The sequence below is a fragment of the Puma concolor genome, chromosome B1, assembly GCF_028749965.1.
Source record: "Puma concolor isolate L17-30 chromosome B1, mPumCon1.1.hap2, whole genome shotgun sequence".
Taxonomy (NCBI): domain Eukaryota; kingdom Metazoa; phylum Chordata; class Mammalia; order Carnivora; family Felidae; genus Puma; species Puma concolor.
The window spans coordinates 145,652,550-145,673,659 of record NC_141670.1 but is presented as its reverse complement, the minus strand read 5'-3'; the positions used below and the strand labels follow the sequence as shown (position 1 = coordinate 145,673,659).

Below are 21,110 nucleotides of genomic sequence, written 5' to 3'. Positions count from 1 at the left end.
GTGGGAAAGCAGGAGCCTGAGCTCATCCAGGCCTGGGAGGAGCAATATGGACCACTCGTGGGCTTCTGCAGATGGCCCACCCACCTTGCGGCTGTGGCAGAACTCATAGCCTTCAGGTTTGCACTCGTGTGAGCGGATCAGGAATTGCAGGTTGTATTTCTGTAGCAACCGTTCTGTCACATTGGGTCCAAAATAACAGCCTCCTCCTCGAACAGTGTTGGCCTTACAGCCCTCCTGAGCCATGGGATCACTCCACAGTATATCTACCACCTGGAGAGACCAAGAGATGGTTTCTTTCCTAAAATCTAGACAGAGATTCAGAGTCATTCCTATGAGAAGAGGAGGAGGAAGAGGAAGAGAAGGAAAAGGAGTAACAGGAGGAGGAGGAAAGGAAGAGGATACAGATATTTGAATAAAAATAAGGGAATAATTTTTTGCATAATCAATGTTTGACATATGCTTATATTTTGAATCCCTGAGGTTTCAGAATCTTTTTATTATTCATGGAATGAGCGTGGGTATGTGCATATTGTTTGACAAGCTTGTACCCACTTTCTTGGAAGTAAGTCTCACATGAAAGCTCAACACGTAAAACAGATTAAAAGGGAACTGCTCTGGTAGATGCTTTGATCAGAGTCAGCTGTCTTCAGTGAGCCCCAGTGCTCCAGGCTCCTGGACATTTGCCCCAAAAAGAAGGCAGACATCTGGGCCTGGCAATACAATCTCTCCTCCAGCATCAGGTGTGGTCCTGAGAATGTGCAATCAAATGCTTCATTTCTTAAAGTAATGTCAGCATTAAAAAAAAATTTTGTTTGATGTTTATTTTTGAGAGAAAGAGAGCACAAGTGGGGGAGAGGCAGAGAGAGAGGGAGACACAGAATCCGAAGCAGGCTCCAGCCTCTGAGCTGTCAGCACAGGGCCCGACGCGGGGCTCGAACTCACGGACCAGGAGATCATGGCCTGAGCGGAATTCGCATGCTCAACCAACTGAACCACCCAGGCGCCCCTCAGCATTTGCAAATAAAAAATTTAAAAAAAAAAAAAAATATATATATATATATATATTTAAATTTCCATTCTAAGTTGATGTTGAAGCCCAGATCGATAGTGCAGGGAGAACGTAGCCTAAACTCACCATCTCTCTCTCTGAGGTTTCCAGCCTCAGAGTCAGCTGTGACTCCTCTTTCTCGCCACCCTCCATCTGGTCAATCAGCCCGTTCTGCTAATTTTAGCTCTAAAATAATTCTGAATTCCTTTTCTTTACTGGATGAACCATTAAAAAAAAAAAAAACTGCCATTTTTATAGGTCAAAAATGGTCGAACACCAGCAAGTTCACATCATTCTACTAACACTACTACACAAACTCACCACATGGATTACAAGCTTCCCTGCCACAGTCTTGCCCCAGTGAAATGTGCCCTGCATTTGGCTGCCAGAGTTATAGTTAGGAAAACACCATGAGTGCCTACTCTGTTTTCCTTCTTCTTCCTTGCTAACAGAACTCTGATGAGGTGTTTGAGGTGGCACTGTGCCTAGCAAAATATGTGCTTTCCCAGCGTCCCTTGCAGCGAGGGGTGGCCATAGGACACATCTCTGGAGATCTTGGAAAAGCCTTTATTTGCCTGATAACAGAGAAAGACAGAAGTTGCTGACCTAACCCTTTTGGCCTTGAGCTGCAATGGCCATCTTTCTGACACACGCAACACAAAACATCATATAATAGCACCCAGTAAATCATGGCTTACCTTCCTACCCCAACGATGCTAGGTCACTAAACCAAATTTGCTCAGGCAATAGAGCCCATCGGCCACATCACCCTGTGCTCTCTCAAACTCTAAAACATATGAGCCATTAAGCAAATACTAATGTTCTTCTGGGGGTGTTCTAACCCCAGGGGGAGAGTGAAGGGGATGGGAAAAAATACCCCGAATTTACATGGAGGGAAGAGGCTTGTTCTGTTTTTTAAAAGCCCCTCCGGAAGACGGCCACATTCCAGGGGGCAGCACCCGGTCACAACCCACCTGCCTCCACTCCTCCTGCGTGGGCTCCAGCGGCTCCTCTGCTCCTGAATCCGCTTCTGGCGTGCACAGCGAGGCCTCCTCCTTCCCCCGGCTCACCGGGAAGCCTGCTTGCTGCCGGCACCTGTCCAGCTCCAGGTCCACGGAGCGCCGCACCTGCCGGGCTAGCTCCTTCGCGTCCCGGGGGGCGCCGCAGGGAATGCTGGACGAGCGGCCGGCTCTGTGAGCCTGGAGGGAGCCCAGGCGAAGGGGCGAAGCGGGGAGAGAGCGGCTCTGGGGGAGAAACCACGGGGTGGGTCTCCCTGCGGAGCTCTTCTGGTTGGCTTCCTCCTTCTTCACCTGTTTCCCGTTCTCCTTTCTCGTTTTGTGCCTCATAGTGGAAACAATCTAAAAATGTCCAGAGAAGACAAAGATGTTGAGTTGTTCTTGGGGCAAGAACAGGGAAGGACACTCAGAGAGGGTCAGCAGGACCTGAATGATATTTCGAGAGGCATCCAGATTGAGTAGAACGGAACAGAGGTGTTCTCTAACTTTGGACAAGCACTGGATGACTTCCCAGGCAGCCCCAGCCCCTGGCCATAGAGAGTGAAAGGCCACCAAATGTAAACAGAGTCATAATCCCCTCTCCTTCTCATCGTGTTGCAACTCATAGTGAGGGCCAGACCGTCAGTCCCCTTTTGACCCCCAGATAACTTTATTTCAAGGAAGTTATTAATCTATCCCCCAGAGGCATCCCTAACTTTGATTATTAAGGAGAATAATCGTGTTACTATGTATCGGGCCCTTGGTAAATAGGTGCTATCCTGGGTACTTATCATGAATTCACTGATTAGCTCTCAGGTCGCCACCATGAGATTGCATCTTCATTTTTAGTTTTACGTGAATTAACCGATTAGCCCTCACACTCCTGTGAGATAGCATCCTCATTTATAGTACAGATAAGAAAACTGAGGTGCAGAGATACTAAAACATTACCAGGACTGAACCCAGAAATCTGACTCCAGAGCTCCTACTTTGTGTTTTCCTCCCAAGTGGTTCCCGGACTTGGTACAAATGGCTACGTCACCCCTCCCCAGAGCTTTGCAAACTACTGGGAAGTCAGCTTTTGGCTAAGCTCCAGAAGGCAAACTGTTCTTTAGCATTCTTTCCCCAAAGTTCCTACTTCTCCTGTTTACATCATTAAATGTGATTCTTCCCATGAGATCATCTGCTTTATTGTGACTTGCTGTCTCTACCTCCATACATAGACATAGATGCAGCAGAACAGAATATTTGTTTTTTGTTTTGTTTTGTTTTTTTTTTCTTCTATTTTTTTTTATTTATATATGAAATTTATTGTCAAATTGGTTTCCATACAACACCCAGTGCTCATCCCAAAAGGTGCCCTCCTCAATACCCATCACCCACCCTCTCCTCCCTCCCACCCCCCTCAACCCTCAGTTTGCTCTCAGTTCTCAACAGTCTCTTATGCTTTGGCTCTCTCCCACTCTAACCTCTTTTTTTTTCCTTCCCCTCCCCCATGGGTTCCTGTCAAGTTTCTCAGGATCCACATAAGAACAGAATATTTGAATTAAAAAAAAAAAAATAAGGTGCCAAACATCACGCAGACTAAGAGCTGGTTTTAGGTCCCTTGGGCACCTTCTCTTCCACAAAGAACACGAAAGGGTTGAGATTACGGAGAAGCAGAAAGGGGATTTATAATGAAGGTTTTGGAGGAAGCTGTTGAAAACGTTGCAGGCGTCCCCTCCCCCACCTCTTCCAAGGAGTTATCCTTTCCCCCTTCCAACACTGAGTTTTTGGGAGCAGGGACACAGAAATCATCTTTTAGTCACCAGACCCCAAAGGGCCATAGGCAGACCTTGACAAATAGGACTTGAATCCAGAAACCTTGGGCTTTGAACTGGATGCAATCATTGGATGAGACCTGAGTGTAGACTCCATTGGGGAGGGGATGAGCGGGGTGTGCATGAAAATGTGGGGAGCAACAGGGGCAGACTAAGGTAGAGTGTGGCTACCCTACCATCTGTCTACTCTTCTTCCTTAGCAATAGAAACCCAGATTCTTACAGATACCACCTAGAATGAGGACTACACTTGCCAACCTGCCTTTCACTAGATGTTAACATATGACAAAATTCTGAACAGAAATATGAACAAAAATTCTGTATACAACTGAATGTCCTTAGAGGGAAGAAACATGCCTTTCTTCTACTTTCTAAGTTATGCTGCTAGAATATGGTTGTGATGGCTGGAGCTCAAGTAGCCACGTTGGGCCATGATGTAGCATGGTAGAGCAACAAGAGAGCAGAACACTGGGCCTCTAGTGACTTTGTGGTATTACTACCAGCCCTGGACTGCTTGCTTCCAGTGTTTATTTACAGAAGGAAGAAATAATCACAAGGCATTGTTGTCTGAAGTTTTCTGTCACTTCAGCCAAATGTAGTTAATACTATTTCCACTTATTGAGTACAAATTTTGTAAGGCACATGCACATATATTTTCATTTAATCCTCACAACATCTATGATACAATCATTCACTCTCCTATTGTATAGATTCAGAAACTGAGGTTACAGTAAGTTAAATAACTTTTTCAAGGTATTATAACTATAAGTAGCAGGAAAAGAATTTTTATCCATTTCTAGCCTATCCAACCACTCACCATACCTACTCAAGGGAAAAAGAACACAGTTCCATACTTCAGTATCTGTGTGTCAGAGACTACCATTCTCCCCCATCTCTTTTCCCCTTCTTTGTCATAGGAATGGAAACCCTAACTTTTGTGCTGGGCATGTGGCCAGCCAGACAGAAGACTGCATTTCCAGCCTCCCTTCCAGCAAGGAGTAGTCAAGTAACTACTTTCTGAACAATGGGATGAGAGCAGAAGAGATGTATACAACTTCTTTCCTGTGTCTTTAAAGGGCAGGGATATTCTTCCCCTCTTCCTCCCCCTATCCTATTGCTTGGAATACAGATGTGGTGGCAGGCTATCCTGGCCTATAAGATGAGGGCTCAGGAAAGACACGCTAAGGACAGCAGAATAACAAGACATAAGAAGGCTTGGTTCTTGGATAACCTGGTAAAACACAGCTGCCATATCAGCCAAGTGCTGCATGTTCCCAGATTCAAATCCAGTCTGTCTGATTCCAAAGCCATGCTCTTTCATTTATGTTCTCATTTCACAAAGACTTGTATATTAATTAGAGTTGCCCAGAGCACACTAGCTTGTGTAGTAATTGCTTAGGCAAATGTTGTCAAAGATGTCGTAGTAGGGATTCCTGTGTTTTGGAAAGGGCAGCTGGGAGTTCAGAAGCCATAAGACACCATTCAAGTGTTAAAAGTCTATGATTAAAAGAAAATAGAATTCTTGTTTTCTAAATTTTTACTTCCAAAGTGAAACAGAAAATAGAGACGTATTAATATGGGAGTATAATGCATTCTGTCTCTCACTCCCTCCTCCTGCTGATTATTGTAAATTTCTTTAGGGCAGGCACCATCTCTGGTTATCTTTGTATCCCCCCCACCACTTCCTTTGCACATAGTAAGCACTTTAACCATAGTTGTTGAGTTTAATTCGAAATTGATCATCATTTTTCTGTCTGCCAATAGCATCCTCCCTGAATGAAGTACTCACTTAAAACATTTGTTGAGTTTAACTGAGTTATTTGAGAGGTAGAGGCTCTTCAGGTACATTGAATGGGGGTGTTTATTAGAATTGTCTAGGTCAGGGATAGCAAACAGATGGCTCTAGCTGCCACTCCCCACTATCATGTCCATAGAAACATCACTAATGGATCATAGCACACTTGCTCCTTGAGCCCAGATGTATATTCCTTGTTTGTTTGTTTAATCTTTTAATGTTTATTGATTTTTTAGAGAGAAAGAGAGAGAGACAGAGTGCAAGTGGGAGAGGGGCAGAGAGAGAGGGAGAACAGAATTTGAAGCTGGCTTCAGGCTCTGAGCTGTCAGCACAGAGCTCGAACCCAAGAACCTTGAGATCATGACCAGAGCTGAAGTCAGACACTTAACCAACTGAGCCACTGAGGCGCCCCTCATGGCTTCCTTAACAGCCCTTATTAAGTCACCTGGAGTCAGCATGCAAAATGACATTGACTTTATGTAGGCAGTGACTGGGTTAAATTATTATGAACTGGGTTGTTATTATTATGAACTGGGTTAAATTATGGTGAAATATGCACTATTTCATTACTTGGCCAATACCTTGTGCCTGTCTAGTTTAGCCAAGAGTTCCAGGTCGGTCATGTCTGACACTCCGCCATGAAGAATCAGGACCTTCTCATCAACCAGAGTGGCCAGAGGAAGCCAACAGAAAACATCTTTCAGTATTTTTAGTATTTTCTTGCCATGTGTCTGAAAAATGATATTAAGAAGATAATAATTTTCAAGTGATACACTTAACTTATCTGAACTAAGAAAAACTTTTGCTTTTAAAGGCAGCATACCTTATATTTATGCATCACTTCCTTGGTAAAGCCGTATCTAGATTTAGAAGCAAAACTAGATATTAAATTTAATGACAACACTTATGGTATAATTGAATTTTTATAAGAATTCATATACTATATACATATACTCAAATATATAGAAAAGAGACTCAAATATATAGAAAAGAGGAATAATTGCTAAATGTTTACAATTATAGCATTAACTCTGGGTCAAGAAATTAGGGGATATTTTAACGTTCTTCCTTCTGTTTATCTGTATTTCTTAGTTTTTCTACAGTGAGTTTTATCGTTCATATGATAAAGAGTATGGATATGTGGAAAAACGTTTAATGGTTTTATTAAAAGTAGGATAATATGTAGGTTTGTAAGAAATATTTTAATGTTACATATTGTGTATTCCTTTAAAAAATTGGAAAACTACTTGAAAAGGTATCTAACAAGTAAGAAGTTCTGACAAAGTAACTTTTCAATCACAAGTAAACATCAAATACCCAAGTGTGTTTGAGTTTGTTACCGTAAGTTCACCAAATGGTCCTCATGGTTTCCTCGATTAAGATGGAACTCTTTTGGGTAAACCAACATGAAGGCAAAAAGAACCATCAGGATCTCTACTGAATCCTTGCCTCGATCAACGAAGTCACCATTGAAGACGTAGGCCCTCTCTGGTGACGGGAGGCCATTCTTCCCAAAAAGAAGACAAGTCCAAGAAGTGGCAACAAAGGAAGGGAATAGGAAATCAGGTCAAGCCAATGGGCGTTTGACAGTTATGTCAGATCGAACACCAATTCTGTGCTTTCTGGCTCTTCTCCAAATGTGAATTGTCAATAAAAGATGGAAGTATTTTTTTATTGGTCTTATATTTTCTTTCTAGCGTGCTCATCAAAATAAGTGCTTTATACAAAGCCAGAGTGTTGCCATATGGTATTGTGCAAAGGACACCAAGCTTGTGATCCAAAAGCCAGTTTTAAATTCTGGCCACAATATCTTCAGTAATAATAACAATAGCTGTCAGTTTCCTCAGGATTAAAGGATACAATAAGTGGGAAAATGCTTTGGGAAGCACAGTATATATGTAAAGTAATATTACATTAATAGGACATTCATGTATGCTGTTACATGTTCTACATTTTATAACTAAAAATGGATAGGAAAATAGCTTTCAGTTGCTTTGATAATCAACAATTTTCTTTATTTGGAAAAAAAATCAATCACTAAGTAAGGATTCTTTCTCTTTGTTAACCTCAGACTTTTAAAACAGTTTACAGAAATATACTAAAATATAATATAGTACTGACTTTTATATTATATATTTGCTCCTATGTATTATTATTTTTTTTTTAATTTTTTTTTCAACGTTTATTTATTTTTTTTGGGACAGAGAGAGACAGAGCATGAACGGGGGAGGGGCAGAGAGAGAGGGAGACACAGAATTGGAAACAGGCTCCAGGCTCTGAGCCATCAGCCCAGAGCCTGACGCGGGGCTCGAACTCACGGACCGCGAGATCGTGACCTGGCTGAAGTCGGTCGCTTAACCGACTGCGCCACCCAGGCGCCCCCCTATGTATTATTTTTTAATGACTTAAAGTAATATTTTTGAGCGCCTGGGTGGCTCAGTCAGTTAAGCATCCGACTTCGGCTCAGGTCATGATCTCATGGTTCGTGGGTTTGAGCCCCACATCCGGCTCTGTGCTAACAGCTCAGAGCCTGGAGCCTACTTCAGATTCTGCATCTCCCTCTCTCTCTGCCTCTCCTCTACTCACACTCTGTCTCTCTCTCTCTCAAAAATAAATAAAAATAAAAGAAAATTTTTTAAAAATAAAAAGATAAAGTAATATTTAAAAAATCCAAGCAATACTTAAGCATTTTGTTAATAGATACTTCCAAAATAAGCCTCAGAGCAAGACAGGATCTTAAACATTCATACCTTATGAAATATAAATATTAAGTCATCCAACTGGCCATGTAAATCTCCTAACAAAGACAGAAAAAGAATATCAGTTTTTACTGGTCCTTACCACTGTGTCTCATTTTTACTATAAAAAGGAAAATACCCAGAAAAATCTGACAAAGTTATGGTTACTTTTTTCCATATGTAAGACAGGAATAAATATTAACTTCCCTTGTTGTAGGGATAGCTAATATTGAAAGAAGAAAACACAGTATATTTTCTCTACATGATTATCATAAATAAACAGTAAATGAAGCAAAAATAGGACAGAACAGTGCAGGGATGCAAACTCAAGTGAGAACTGAAGAGATTTTGTCCCATCTGAAGTAGGAAGCCGCTATTTATGGGCCAGTGTTAGGAGATTTTTCAAGAGGTGTTGGAAATCTCAATTTTAATATGAATTCTCCAATTTTCAAATGTTGGAAATTTATTAAAAAAATATTTTTCTGGGGCACCTGGGTGGCTCAGTCGTTTAAGCATCCAACTTCAGCTCAGGTCATGATCTCATGGTTCATGGGTTCGAGCCCCACATCAGGCTCTGTGCTAACAGCTCAGAGCCTAGAGCCTGCTTCAGATTCAGATTCAGATTCTCTGTCTCTATCCCTCCCCTGCTTGCGCACACATGTGCTCTCTCTCTCTCTCTCTCTCTCTCTCTCTCAAAAATAAAATAAAAACATTAAAAAATTTTTTTTTAATTTTTTTCTGTCAGAATGGCTAGAATTAACAACTCAAGAAAACAACAGATGTTGGTGAGGATGCGGAAAAAGAGGAACCCTCTTTGCACTGCTGGTGGGAATGCAAACTGGTGCAACCACTCTGGAAAACAGTATGTAAGTTCCTCAAAAAATTAAAAATAGAACTACCCTATGAGCCAGCAATTGCACTACTAGGCATCTATCCAAAGAATACAAAAATACTGTTTTGAAGGGGCACATGCACCCCAATGTTTATAGCAGCACTATCAACAATAGCCAAATTATGGAAAGAGCCCAAATGTCTACTGACTGATGAACGGATAAAGAAGAGGTGGTATACACACACACACACACACACACATGCACACACACGCATACAATGAAATACTACCTGGTGATGAAAAAGAATGAAATCTTGCCATTTGCAACAATGTGGATAGAACTAGAGTGTATAATGCTAAGCAAAATAAGTCAGTCAGAGTAAGACAGATAGCATATGATTTAAATCGTATGTGTAATTTGAGAAACACAACAGATGAACATAGGAGAACGGAAGCAAAAATAAGATAAAAACAGGGAGGGAGGCAAATCATAAGAGACTCTTAAATACAAAGAACAAACTGAGGGTTGCTGGAGGGGGGTGGGGCGATGGGCTGAATGGGTGATGGGCATTAAGGAGGGCACTTTTTGGGATGACCACTGGGTGTCATAGGTAAGAGATAAATCACTGGGTTCTACTCCTGAAGCCAAGACTACACTGTATGTTAACTGACTTGAATTTTTAAAAAAAGATTTTAATAAAAAAATAATAATAATTTAAAAAATTTAAGGGGCACCTTGGTGGCTCAGTTGGTTAAGCATCTGACTCTTAATTTTGGCTCAGGTCGTGATCTCATGGTTTGTGAGATTGAGCCCCATGTCGGGGTCTGTGCTGATGGCTTGGAGCCTGCTTGGAATTCTCTCTCTCTCTCTCTCTCTCTCTCTCTCTCTCAAAATAAGTAAATAAACTTTCAAAAATAATTAAAAAATAAAATAAATAAAAATTTAAGAATATTTCAGGGCAAACAAGACCTAGCTGCAGGTTGCACGTGGCCCTCGAGGTGCCAGTTTACAATCCCGGCTGTGCGACAGTCTGCACCCCCTAAGTGAAGATGTGGGACCTCAGTCTGTAACAGATGTCTATTTTTTTTTATTAAATTTAATTAATTTATTTTGAAAGAGAGAGAGCAGGGGAGGGGCAGAGAGAGAGAGAGAGAGACAGAGAGAGAAAGAGAGAGACAATCCCAAGCAGGCTCCACGCTGTCAGCACAGAGCCTGATGCAAGGCTCGAATTCACAAACCATGAGATCATGACGTGAGCTGAACTCAGGAGTCAGACGCTTAACTGACTGAGCCACCCAGGTACCCCTGTAACAGGTGTTTAAACTTTACCGAAAACATAAGGATATAGAAAGAATCATCATGGACAGTATTTCTCTCTGGAAGAAGAACACATGTGGATGGAAGGAATAATTTGCTAGGCATTAGGGCCTGCTGCTCAAGGCACAAGAAATAAACTGTCTTTTGACAAGGGAGGATCTGGCTATTTGCAGGGATTGTGTTCTGAGTGAAAGCAGGAGTTTGGAGTCAAATCTGAATTGTTTGGGGAAATAAAGCAGAGTCTGGGCCCTCTTGCCCCATAATCCTTCACTGCACTGCCTCTACTCCAGTAAGCATGGAGCGAATAAGCAAGCTCTCAGCGAGAATCACATCTCCCGCCAGCCCCGCCCTTCCTCTTCCCCATCACAAGCGTTTTCTTGTTTGTGTCTAGCGTGGGAAGCCATTTCTGACTGACTCTCACCGCACACTGTGATCTCCTCGCTGTAACAGGTGGAGACCCGGTTGATGTTTGGCAGTTGTATCAGGTGTTTCCTGGTTTCATGCAAAAGATTCAAGACATAGCGAGCATGGAGCTGCTACTAGGAGGAAGAGGGGAGAGGGAACAAAACAACACTGATATTCATGCAGCAAAATGGGCCTCACCTTTACTGCCTAATGATCCCAATCACCCAAGACCCCAAGACCCTGGTAAAGTGCCCCTGCGACCCTATGCATGGATCCTTTCTTTTTCACCCATCTTCTGCCCTTGTTTCTACTTTTCAACATCCCCCAATATTGAACTAATTTCCTCTTTCCTTCCTTGCCTTCCGCTTGGGAGAAATGCTTGCTTGTCTCAGAGAGGTGTGAAGAAGTGCACACATGTCAATGGTACTAAGTGATCCTGACATCCTGGGGGAAACCATCCCAACGCCTCCTGCGGTGAATTATCTTCTTATGAAAGAGACGAAGAGCTGGAGTCTGGCAGAGAACCAGAATGTGACCACTTCTTACCACCTCTGCCTCTACCACCAGGGTTTCGAGCCACTCTCATGTTTTGCCTGGACTGTTGCAGGACCTTAACTGATCATCCTGCTTCAGCTCTTGCTCCCTATGTTCCATTCAGAAAACGGAAGGATTATTTTAAAAAGCAAGCCTATGCCCAATGTCTCCCCATCTCTTTGAGAAGATTAAAAGTCCACCCACCCTCCCCTCTGCCTCCATCCCCTAACACTCTTCCCTGACCTCCTCCTCACCAGCCACAATGGCCTTCCTGAGGTCCCTGAGCCATCCAGGCAAGGTCCTGCCTCCTGGCCTTTCCATTTGTTCCCTCTGCCTGGAACATTTTTCTGGAGGCATCCACATGGTGCGTTTCTTCACCATCTTCAACCTTTGCTCAGAAATCACCTTACCCATTGTGCTTTCCAAGACTACTCCATAAATTGCCATCTCTCCTACCCAGAACTTAGTTTATTCTCTTACATAGCTCTTATCTCCTTCTAATATACTGCAGAATCTGCTTATTTGTTGTTATTTATTATCTACTGTCTGTCTCTCCTTTAGAATGTTAGCCCTGTGAGAGCAGGAATGGTGTCTGTCTTGCTCATTGCTATATCCCCAGTGCCCAGAACAGTGTCTGTACATAGCAGTGCTCAGTAATTGTCAGTGAGATGAATGAACAAAGAAATATTACATGATGAGGAGGAGAAGTTTTCAGTGCATAAAAACTGGCTTATTGACTACAAGGTCCTGGCTAAGCAAAGGGGGCATGGAATGTCTCTGGTGAATCCATGACACTAACACCCTAAATCCAGGGCTATTCCTTCTGTGTTGGGTCTGGTCTCCCTCTCCATATTCCACAAAGTTGGTCGTGACCCAGGTTTCCCAGGGTGAGCTTACCTGTTTCAGTCTGAAAGCTTCCACCAGGGCAGTTGCGTGGTCAGGAAGGAGTGGGAAGGAGAGGCGTGGTCCCGTGTAATTGTCAGGGACTTCTATAGATTCATAGTCACCGAATTTCTCCATCTCAGAGTCCTGGGGGAATCTGTCCTCGGTGAACATGCGGTCCAGGAAGTCCCCTGGTTAGGACAGAAAGGGTAGGACAGCTTATGTTCAGATGTGCAGTCCATGGGCAATACAAAACAGCCTTTCTCTGGACCATACTTTTTTGAGAGAGAGAGAGAGAGAGAGAGAAAGAGAGAATTCTAAGCAGGCTCCACCCTGTCAGCACAGAGCCTGATTCAGGGCTTGAACTCATGAATTGTGAGATCAAGACCTGAGCTGAGATCAAGAGTCAGATGCTTAACTGACTGAGCCACCCAGGTGCCCCAATTTTACTTTTATTTTAAAAGACCGAGATTTGGGGTGCCTGGGTGGCTCAGTCTGTTAAGCGACTGACTTCGGCTCAGGTCATGATCTCACAGTCCGTGAGTTCGAGCCCCGCGTCGGGCTCTGTGCTGACAGCTCAGAGCCTGGAGCCTGCTTCGGATTCTGCGTCTCCCTCTCTCTCTGCCCCTCCCCTGCTCGTGCTCTCTCCCTCTGTCTCTCAAAAAATAAATAAATGTTAAAAAAATTTTAAAAGGCTGAGATTTGTCAGACTTAGAACAGAAATTTAGCAGCTGAGGCTTGTAAGCAGAAGGAAAGGGGAAAACCTTGGTGAAACAAAAAAGCTCACAGGCATTTCTGGTGCTGTCAGTCAGTGTGCCAGAAGCCATCAGACCTTTCAAGGTCCTTCAGGCAAGGGCCAACCATCAGCCTCTGCATCTCTGGCCTGGGAGCTTTCTTCCTGGGTCCACAGAGGGCCCTGCTTGGCAGGCCAGAAATGCTGTGGAATTAACGACGCTTCCTATCATCCCTCCCAGCAGCCTTCAACTAATGAGTCTCAGGAGTTGACACAGGAAGACTCTAGTTCTCTCTGCCTTCAGGTGGGATCATTCCAAGGCAAGTGTTCTGCACTATTTCCCAGGCACCTTTTGTTGCTGGCTTAGTAGCCCCCACCCCTGCCTCTGCCTCTTTATAAGCTGCCTTCCCTTCCCTGAATTCCTTCCCCAGTCCCTCCCCACCGCCCGACTGTTTTCCCGTATTTAACAAACAAACTCCTTGCACTCAAATTCTTGTCTCCAGGTGTGATTCCGGGTGAACCCAGAAGCTGCCATTTATCTGTCAGCCTCCTCACTCATTCCCTGGCCATCACGGGATCTATGCCCCCTGTGTCTCCCCCGCTCAGTCTGATATCTACAACCCTGAGGCCCTCCTGTATGGCAGCTCATACTCACTCTCATGGTTGCTGCTGGGGGTGAAGTGATCCACAAGGTAGCTGAAGAAATCATGGAGCTGCAGAAGAGTCGAAGACTTGGCTTTAGAGATGGGCGCAAAGAGAACCAGGAGGGGTCCGGGTCAGCTGCACCCTCTGGGCACCTGGCCCTTGCTGCCCATGTGCTGGAAGGCAGAGCACGAGTGACTGGGGCCCACATCCCACCGCACCTTGACCTGATCTTGCTGTCCCGCGTACTCTATAGACTGGAAGATGCGCCAGGTGCAGTGCCGCCTCATCTCCAGGCGCGCCATGTAGCGTCGGTACCATCTCTGGATTAGGGCTGCCGCCTTGAAGGCTGTGACACAGATGGAGAAGACAGCCTGTGAGCTGGGACTCCCTGGGCCAGGGCGGAGGTGAAGGGCACCGCTCCTGTTGTAATCTGGGGACAGGATGGTGGGGAAAGCACTACCCATTGCCCCTGGGAGGAAGGATTTGCCTCACCGCTGGCTGGGGTGCTCTCTTCCCCACTCCCTCCCCCACCCCACCTTCATTCTCACCTAGTGGTTATACTAATATCACTGTAGGTTTACTGGAACTCCTACTGTCTGCTGAAAACTCTTATGTGTGAGAGGTGGAAAGGTTGGATTGCCAGGATCATCGAGAGATCTAAACTGGACAGGTTGCAAGCATGAGGCATACTTGAAGGCTGGGATAACACAGGGGTAGAGGGTGGGAGGACATTTTGACATTCTAACAACAGACTGGATATCAAAAGATGTGGGTTCTAGGCCTGGAAATGCCCTGACCAGCTATGTGGCCTCAGGAGAATTACCTTCCTGGGACTCAATGTCCTCATCTGAAAAGGGAATGGGCTCTCTATGACTGGGGAAAACAAACAGTGGGCAAACACACAAATTACTACATACAATGTCAAGTGGCAGTAAGTGCTTGCTGGGTTCTATGCTTGTGATCTCACCCCCCTCACCCACTCTCAAATCTGCAGGCCGCCTTTGGGCTTCTCTTTTTGCCAGGGCCCGTGCTAGGTGACCGTGTTCCACAGGGTGGCATGAGTAGGTTTACTTCCTCCTAAGAGCTTTAGGACCCACGGTCAAGTCCTACTGCCAGAGAACAGCTGTTCACATAAATAACTAGATTCTCCTTAAGCTCCTGGGCCTGAATGTGCCACTGGTGATGAATGGAGTATTCATGGATAAAGCAGGATTAAAAAGGAAACCCTGCAGGTTAATTCAGGTCAACCTCGTGAACAGTAGACAGGTTGATTTAATATATTTAGCTTGCATTAGAGAGCTAGTAGAATTCTGGCTGATTTCCTTACAAGGAAGGTTGATGGTAGAGTGAGAAAAGAGAACCAGGGGGAAACTTAAGCAAAGCTGAATTTGATTTCCTCTGATAAAAAATGTCAAACTGTAGCTACTTCTCAAAGGCCCTTACCAAATGCTAAGGCTGAAGCTCTACCTATTGAATTCTGTAAATCCATGCTCAGAACCGTGAATGAAATGTCTGGAGTAAGAGCTACAGACCCTCCAGGAACTAATGGGAAGCACAGACACATGGGCCTCGCTCACCCTAAACCTACAGCATTAGAATTTCTACAGGGATCTTCAGGTTTAACCAGCCCCACATGTGGTTCTTACATGCAGTGAAATGTAAGCAATACTGAGGGGTATCGTGGCCACCAAGGTTCTGTGAAAATGTTGTTTGCTAACACGTTGCTTCAACATTTAAAGGCAAAGGCTGCCAACTAGATTTTTCTCCCTCTCAGTCCTGGCAGGGATCTGGGTTAACTGAGATAGGGGCTGAGAGGTGCAGGATAGTCTAAGTCCCTCTGCCCTCTCCTTTCCAACAGCACAATACAACATGCTTGGGCTCCTCTTACTCCAGCTTTGTGTAGACTAGATCTGAGGGTACAAGACACCTACCTGTTAAAACCCCCTATTAACAACAAGGCAACTACATGAAGAGAGACAGAGGTCAAAGGTCACCAAGGCACCAGTGAGTGAATCAAAAGCTGACTTAGAAGTAGAACCTCCTTGGGGCACCTGGGTGGCTTAGTCAGTTAAGCATCTGGATCTTGATCTCAGCTCAGGTCACCATCTCGTGGTTTGTGAGCTAGAGCCCTGCATCAGTCCCTGTGCTGAACGTGTGGAGCCTGCTTGGGATCCTCTCTCTCCCTCTTTCTCTGCCCCTCCACTGCTCTCTCTCTCTCTCTCTCTTCCCAAATAAATACGTTGATGAAGGAAGAAAGAAAGAAAGAAAGAAAGAAAGAAAGAAAGAAAGAAAGAAAGAAAGAAAGGAAGGAAGGAAGGAAGGAAGGAAGGAAGGAAGGAAGGAAGGAAAGAAAGAAAGAAAGGAAAGGAAAGATAGAACCATCGGGTGTCTGGCTGGCTCAGTCAGTACAGCATGCACAGTACAGCATGCAACTTTTGATCTTGGGGTTGTGAGTTCAAGCCCTACATTGGGTGTAGTGACTACTTTAAAAATAAAATTTTGAAAAAAATTCAAAAAGAAGTAGAGCCTCCAGCTCCAGCTGCCCACAGAATCATGGGCAAACCACCCAACTGGGCCCTCTGCAAATTCCTGACCCACAAAATTATGAGCAGATAAAATGATTGTCTCCAGCCACCAAGTTCTCCGATAGTTTGTTATGCTGCAAGAGATAACTGGGACAGGAATTGTATAAATGCTTTACAAAGTTATAAAACAAATTTAAAACAAAATGAAAACAAAATGAAAAAAAATGAAAAAAAATGAAAAAAAAAGAAAAAAATGAAAAAAATAAATACATAAAATAAAACAAAATGAAAAACAAATCAATCTCCAAAGATTAAAAGCAAAAGTTAAACAAGTGAATCTAACCTTATATAAGTTAGAAACACAGAAAGGAGTTACTTCAAATGACTTAAGAATTCAGTAATTTGTATGTCCCTAGTGGATATATATCCAAAGGACAAAATGAACTACAAAGAAATCTTAAGAAATTTTCAGGGGCACCTGGGTGGAAGAGTCATTTGAGCATCTGACTTCGGCTCAGCTCATGACCTCACGGTTCACGAGTTCCAGCCCCACACTGGGCCTGCTGCTGTCAGCACAGAGTGAAAGATCCTCTGTCTCCCTCCTCTCTGACCCACCCCTGCTCACACTCTCTCTCAAAAATAGATAAATATTAGGGGCGCCTGGGTGGCGCAGTCGGTTAAGCGTCCGACTTCAGCCAGGTCACGATCTCGCGGTCCGTGGGTTCGAGCCCCGCGTCGGGCTCTGGGCTGATGGCTCAGAGCCTGGAGCCTGTTTCCGATTCTGTGTCTCCCTCTCTCTCTGCCCCTCCCCCGTTCATGCTCTGTCTCTCTCTGTCCCAAAAAAATAAATAAACGTTAAAAAAATTAAAAAAAAAAAAAAATAGATAAATATTAAAAAAAAGAATTTTTAGTAATCACGTTGTTTATACTAGTATTGTTATTATTCGGAAACTATTATTTATACATGGTAGGATAAAGTAAATAATACTATTTTAATGCTGTTAGGGAAAAAAGATTTAAAAAAAATTTTTTTAATGTTTATTTTGAGAGAGAGAGGCGGGGGGTGGGGTGAGGAGGGGCAGAGAAAGAGGGAGACACAGAACCTGAAGCAGGCTCCAGGCTCTGGACTCTCAGCACAGAGCCCAATGCAGGGATCAAACTCAGAAACCATGAGATCATGACCTGAGCCGAAGTTGGACTTAGTCAGTCTTAACTGACTGAGCTACCCGGACACCCCATGGACAAAAGATTTTTAATAAAGAGCTATATATAAATATAACATCAAGGTTGTTAAGTAAAAATACTGTGTTCCTAAATATAAATTAGTCATGCTGGGGTTTTTTCTAAATAATACATATTTCTGTATCTGTTCATTGAAAAATTATAGAAAGATATAGGCCAACTGGAAGCAAGGGGACACCCCACACCCTAAAGAAGAAGTTACTCCAGGGCCAAAAATGTGCAAGATGAGCCTGGGACATATTGCCAACCTAGAAAGTAAGGAAGCCACGAGCTTACAGACATGCGTCATCCCATATAAACAAAGTGTTGTCATGATTTCCTTTGCTTTCCTCCTACGTCTTTGGCTGCCTGTCTTCAGTCTCCTTTCTGACTTATCCTCTTCCACCTGGTGGTTAGGCCCTGGAGTCCTTCATGGCTCTGTCCTAGGCCCAGGTCTCTGATCCATCTTTACTCTCCCTCTAGGCTACTTCAGAGACCCCCACGGCCTCAACCACCATGTAACACTCTGAATGTTTTCCAACGTTTATCTCTCCAGCCCAACCTCACCTCCAAAATCCAGATGTGAATACGCAACTGCCTACTCAGTCCTTCCACCTGCATATCTCACGGCCACCTCAACCCCAGCATAAACTCACCATCTTCTCTCTAGTCAAAGTTGCTTCTCCTCCACTATCTTTATGCCAGTAATTGGCATTATTGACTGCCCGGTTTTGCTGGCCGGAAAACTGGAAGTCATTGTTGATCCACCCTTCTCCCTCACTCCATACATCTACTCAGTTGGGTCCTGTCAGTTCCACCTCCTAACTATTGTTAGAATTCACCTTCTCTCCATCTCTGCTGCCAATAACTCGGGACTAAGGCAGCAGCATCTCTTGCTTAGATGACTTTAGTAGCTTTCAGACTGTTCCTTCTTCTACTTTTACTCTCTCCCTTCTTTCTTCACAGAAGCCAGAGGTCTTTTGATACATAAATCTTAATATGAACTCCCTATTTTGAATTCATCAATGGTTCTTCATGCCCTTAAGATAAGATTTAAAATCCTATAGACCCTGGGTGATCTGGGCTTTGCCTACCTCGGCAGCCTCATGTTATGCTGTTCTCCATCTTGTTCACTTCAGACAATTCAGTTCCTCAAACATGCCTCACTTCTTTCTAGCTCATGATCTTTGTACATACTGAACCCTCTACCTGAAATGCTCTTTCATCTACTTTTTGCCCAACTTTATTTCAATCACTTGTACATGTATAATTTGGGATAAACCCTTGTGGACAACACTGATTCCTTCAGGTCAAATATAGTTCACCAACTCCTAAGATATTCAGCTGACATTCTGGTGATCTTGTCACAAGGAGGAGAAGCTGATTTTCAAGGGTTGCCTGAGGAGAAATAAAATGGTTTCCTTATTCTATTCTGAGAAACCCCTCCCCATGCAATGTAGATTTGGGGATACTCACAGCTAGTTTGGAAGATGGGAAACACATACCTTTCTCTGCATTCTGGAAAGCAAAATGATGTTGGGTTGAGGTACCACTTCCCATAGTGTATGTACAAGGTTTCTGCAGGACACAGACAGCAGGTCTGAGGGAGAGTCAATTGTTTGCTGACAAAAGGAAGAGGGAATCTGAAATAAGGAAATTCAGGCAGAGTATTAGTTCAGATAGACCAAGTCATCTATGGACCTCATCTCCCACATCATAAAAAATGTGGGACTATCATATGACAGCACCCTCCCCACCTCTGTGATGTCAGTGCATGAGACGTTCCCCCCTGCAAATTCCCTCCATGTGTCATCTCACGTCTGTCCCATGTTCCCAGGCTTTCTACTAGCTTTTTCCTTTTCAATTTAGAAGCGTACTGAAGTCTCTTTTCTTATAATCTCAAAGCACTTTACCACCACAACCACCACCACCGTCATTATCATCGTCATCATTATCCTTTGACTCCTATATCCTCTAGCTATAAGCCAGCCTCCCTTTTCTTCTCATTCAGATTTCTGTTAAGTAGACTACATATTTTCTGCCTAATCCCTCTTGAAACCACTTTTTACATCTTCTCTATTGATCAAAACCTTTCATGCTGGTGCCTCTAATTCCTTTGTCTTTTTAGTCCTTACCTTGCCCAAATAGCAAAGCCATGTGTCTCCACAAGTCCCACCTTGATCAAAATTCTACTCCTTGAGTTGCCACGATGCCAGATTCCCTCGAGTTTGCTCCTTCCTCTCTGACTACTCTTCCTCCTTCTTGAGCTGACTTTCCACTGTCAATCCTTTAAATGTCAATTTTTATTTGTATTCTAGTCTCAAACGTCAGGTCTCCTCACTTGGAACATACTTCCTGGATGATTGAATGAATATTCACACATTCAACTATTACTTCCTACTGCTCAAATCTATATCTCCATCATGGATCATCCATATACATCAGCCCCATATACTCAGCTTCCTGCTAACCTTTCACTGGGGTGCCTCAGACTCCATGTACCACAAACAGAACACATCTTCCCAAAAGCCTACTCCTCAAGCCTCATCTCTCTTCTCTACTTTCCTCAAACTGCTCTTTGACCACCATGACCTATGTGTTTTTGTTCTGACCTGGAATGTTCTTCCTCTCCCATCCCTCTTGGCTAACTTGGCTAACTTTACTCATTCCTTAAGGCTCACTTTGGGCATCACTTTAGGGAAGCCAGTTTGACAGGCCCCTCCTGTGAGTTCTTGAATAACCTATTCACATCTCCATTACTGTGGTTAAGATATTATACTTCCCTATTTTGTGTCTCTCTACCATTAAACTACCAGTTGCTTGAGAGCAAAGGCTGTGTGTGAGCAAATTCATCATTATATATCTACAAATTAGCATGGGCTTGGCATGTGGCAGAGATTCAATAAATATTAATTGAATAAATTTATTTATTTATTTTTACCATTTATTTATTTATTGACACATTCATTTTTACACAATAAAGATCAATCTTTTCCTAGCTCTTCTTCAGGAAACAATCTGAGATATTCTGACTTAATGTTGAGAATGGATTCCACTTTTTTTTTTTTACTGTTTATTTATTTTTGAGAGAGATAGAATGAGTGGGGGAGAGGCAGAGAGAGAGGGACATAGAGAATCCCACACAGGCTCTACACTACCAGCTCAGAGCCCGACACAGGGCTCAAACTCACAAACCATGAGATGATGACCTGAGCCAAAGTCAGACGCTTAACTGACTGAGCCACCCAGATGCCTATGGATTCCATTTCTATATTTTTCCCCCTAACCTCACATCTACCCTACTCTACTTCCTCTATTTTTAAAGGTTATTGTCTTGGGGATTGTCAAAAAGTTGTTATCTTTTCCCTTGCAAATCAAAGAAAAGTCTCACCTTGCTTGTGTTGGTTAGCTTACTTTGACTAAATGATCAAAGACAAAAAGCCTATGATCTCTTTTGTGTGTGTGTGTGCAAAATGATTCCCAGATGTAAAAGATACCATAAAACCAGAACCTGAGTATGGGTCAAAGCGAATAGCCATCATGACCAAATCAACCCAACTTTCTCCAGATAACTTGCACAGTTTTAGAGCTAAAAGGGGTATCAATAATGACTGAGTCCA

At 43.5% G+C, this 21,110-nt stretch overlaps 1 protein-coding gene across 1 annotated transcript in view; it reads right to left on the bottom strand.

Annotated features, from left to right (window-relative positions):
* PPEF2 (protein phosphatase with EF-hand domain 2) overlaps positions 1–21,110 on the bottom strand; it is a 36,914-nt gene that overhangs the window by 11,187 nt on the left and 4,617 nt on the right. The window contains 11 exon segments of the mRNA XM_025921692.2: positions 85–270; positions 2,023–2,406; positions 6,239–6,388; positions 6,481–6,517; positions 6,998–7,164; positions 8,408–8,454; positions 10,967–11,081; positions 12,382–12,557; positions 13,755–13,812; positions 13,963–14,090; positions 18,996–19,112. Of these exon segments, the coding sequence (XP_025777477.2) occupies positions 85–270; positions 2,023–2,406; positions 6,239–6,388; positions 6,481–6,517; positions 6,998–7,164; positions 8,408–8,454; positions 10,967–11,081; positions 12,382–12,557; positions 13,755–13,812; positions 13,963–14,090; positions 18,996–19,050 (1,503 nt within the window). The 5' untranslated portion in view covers positions 19,051–19,112.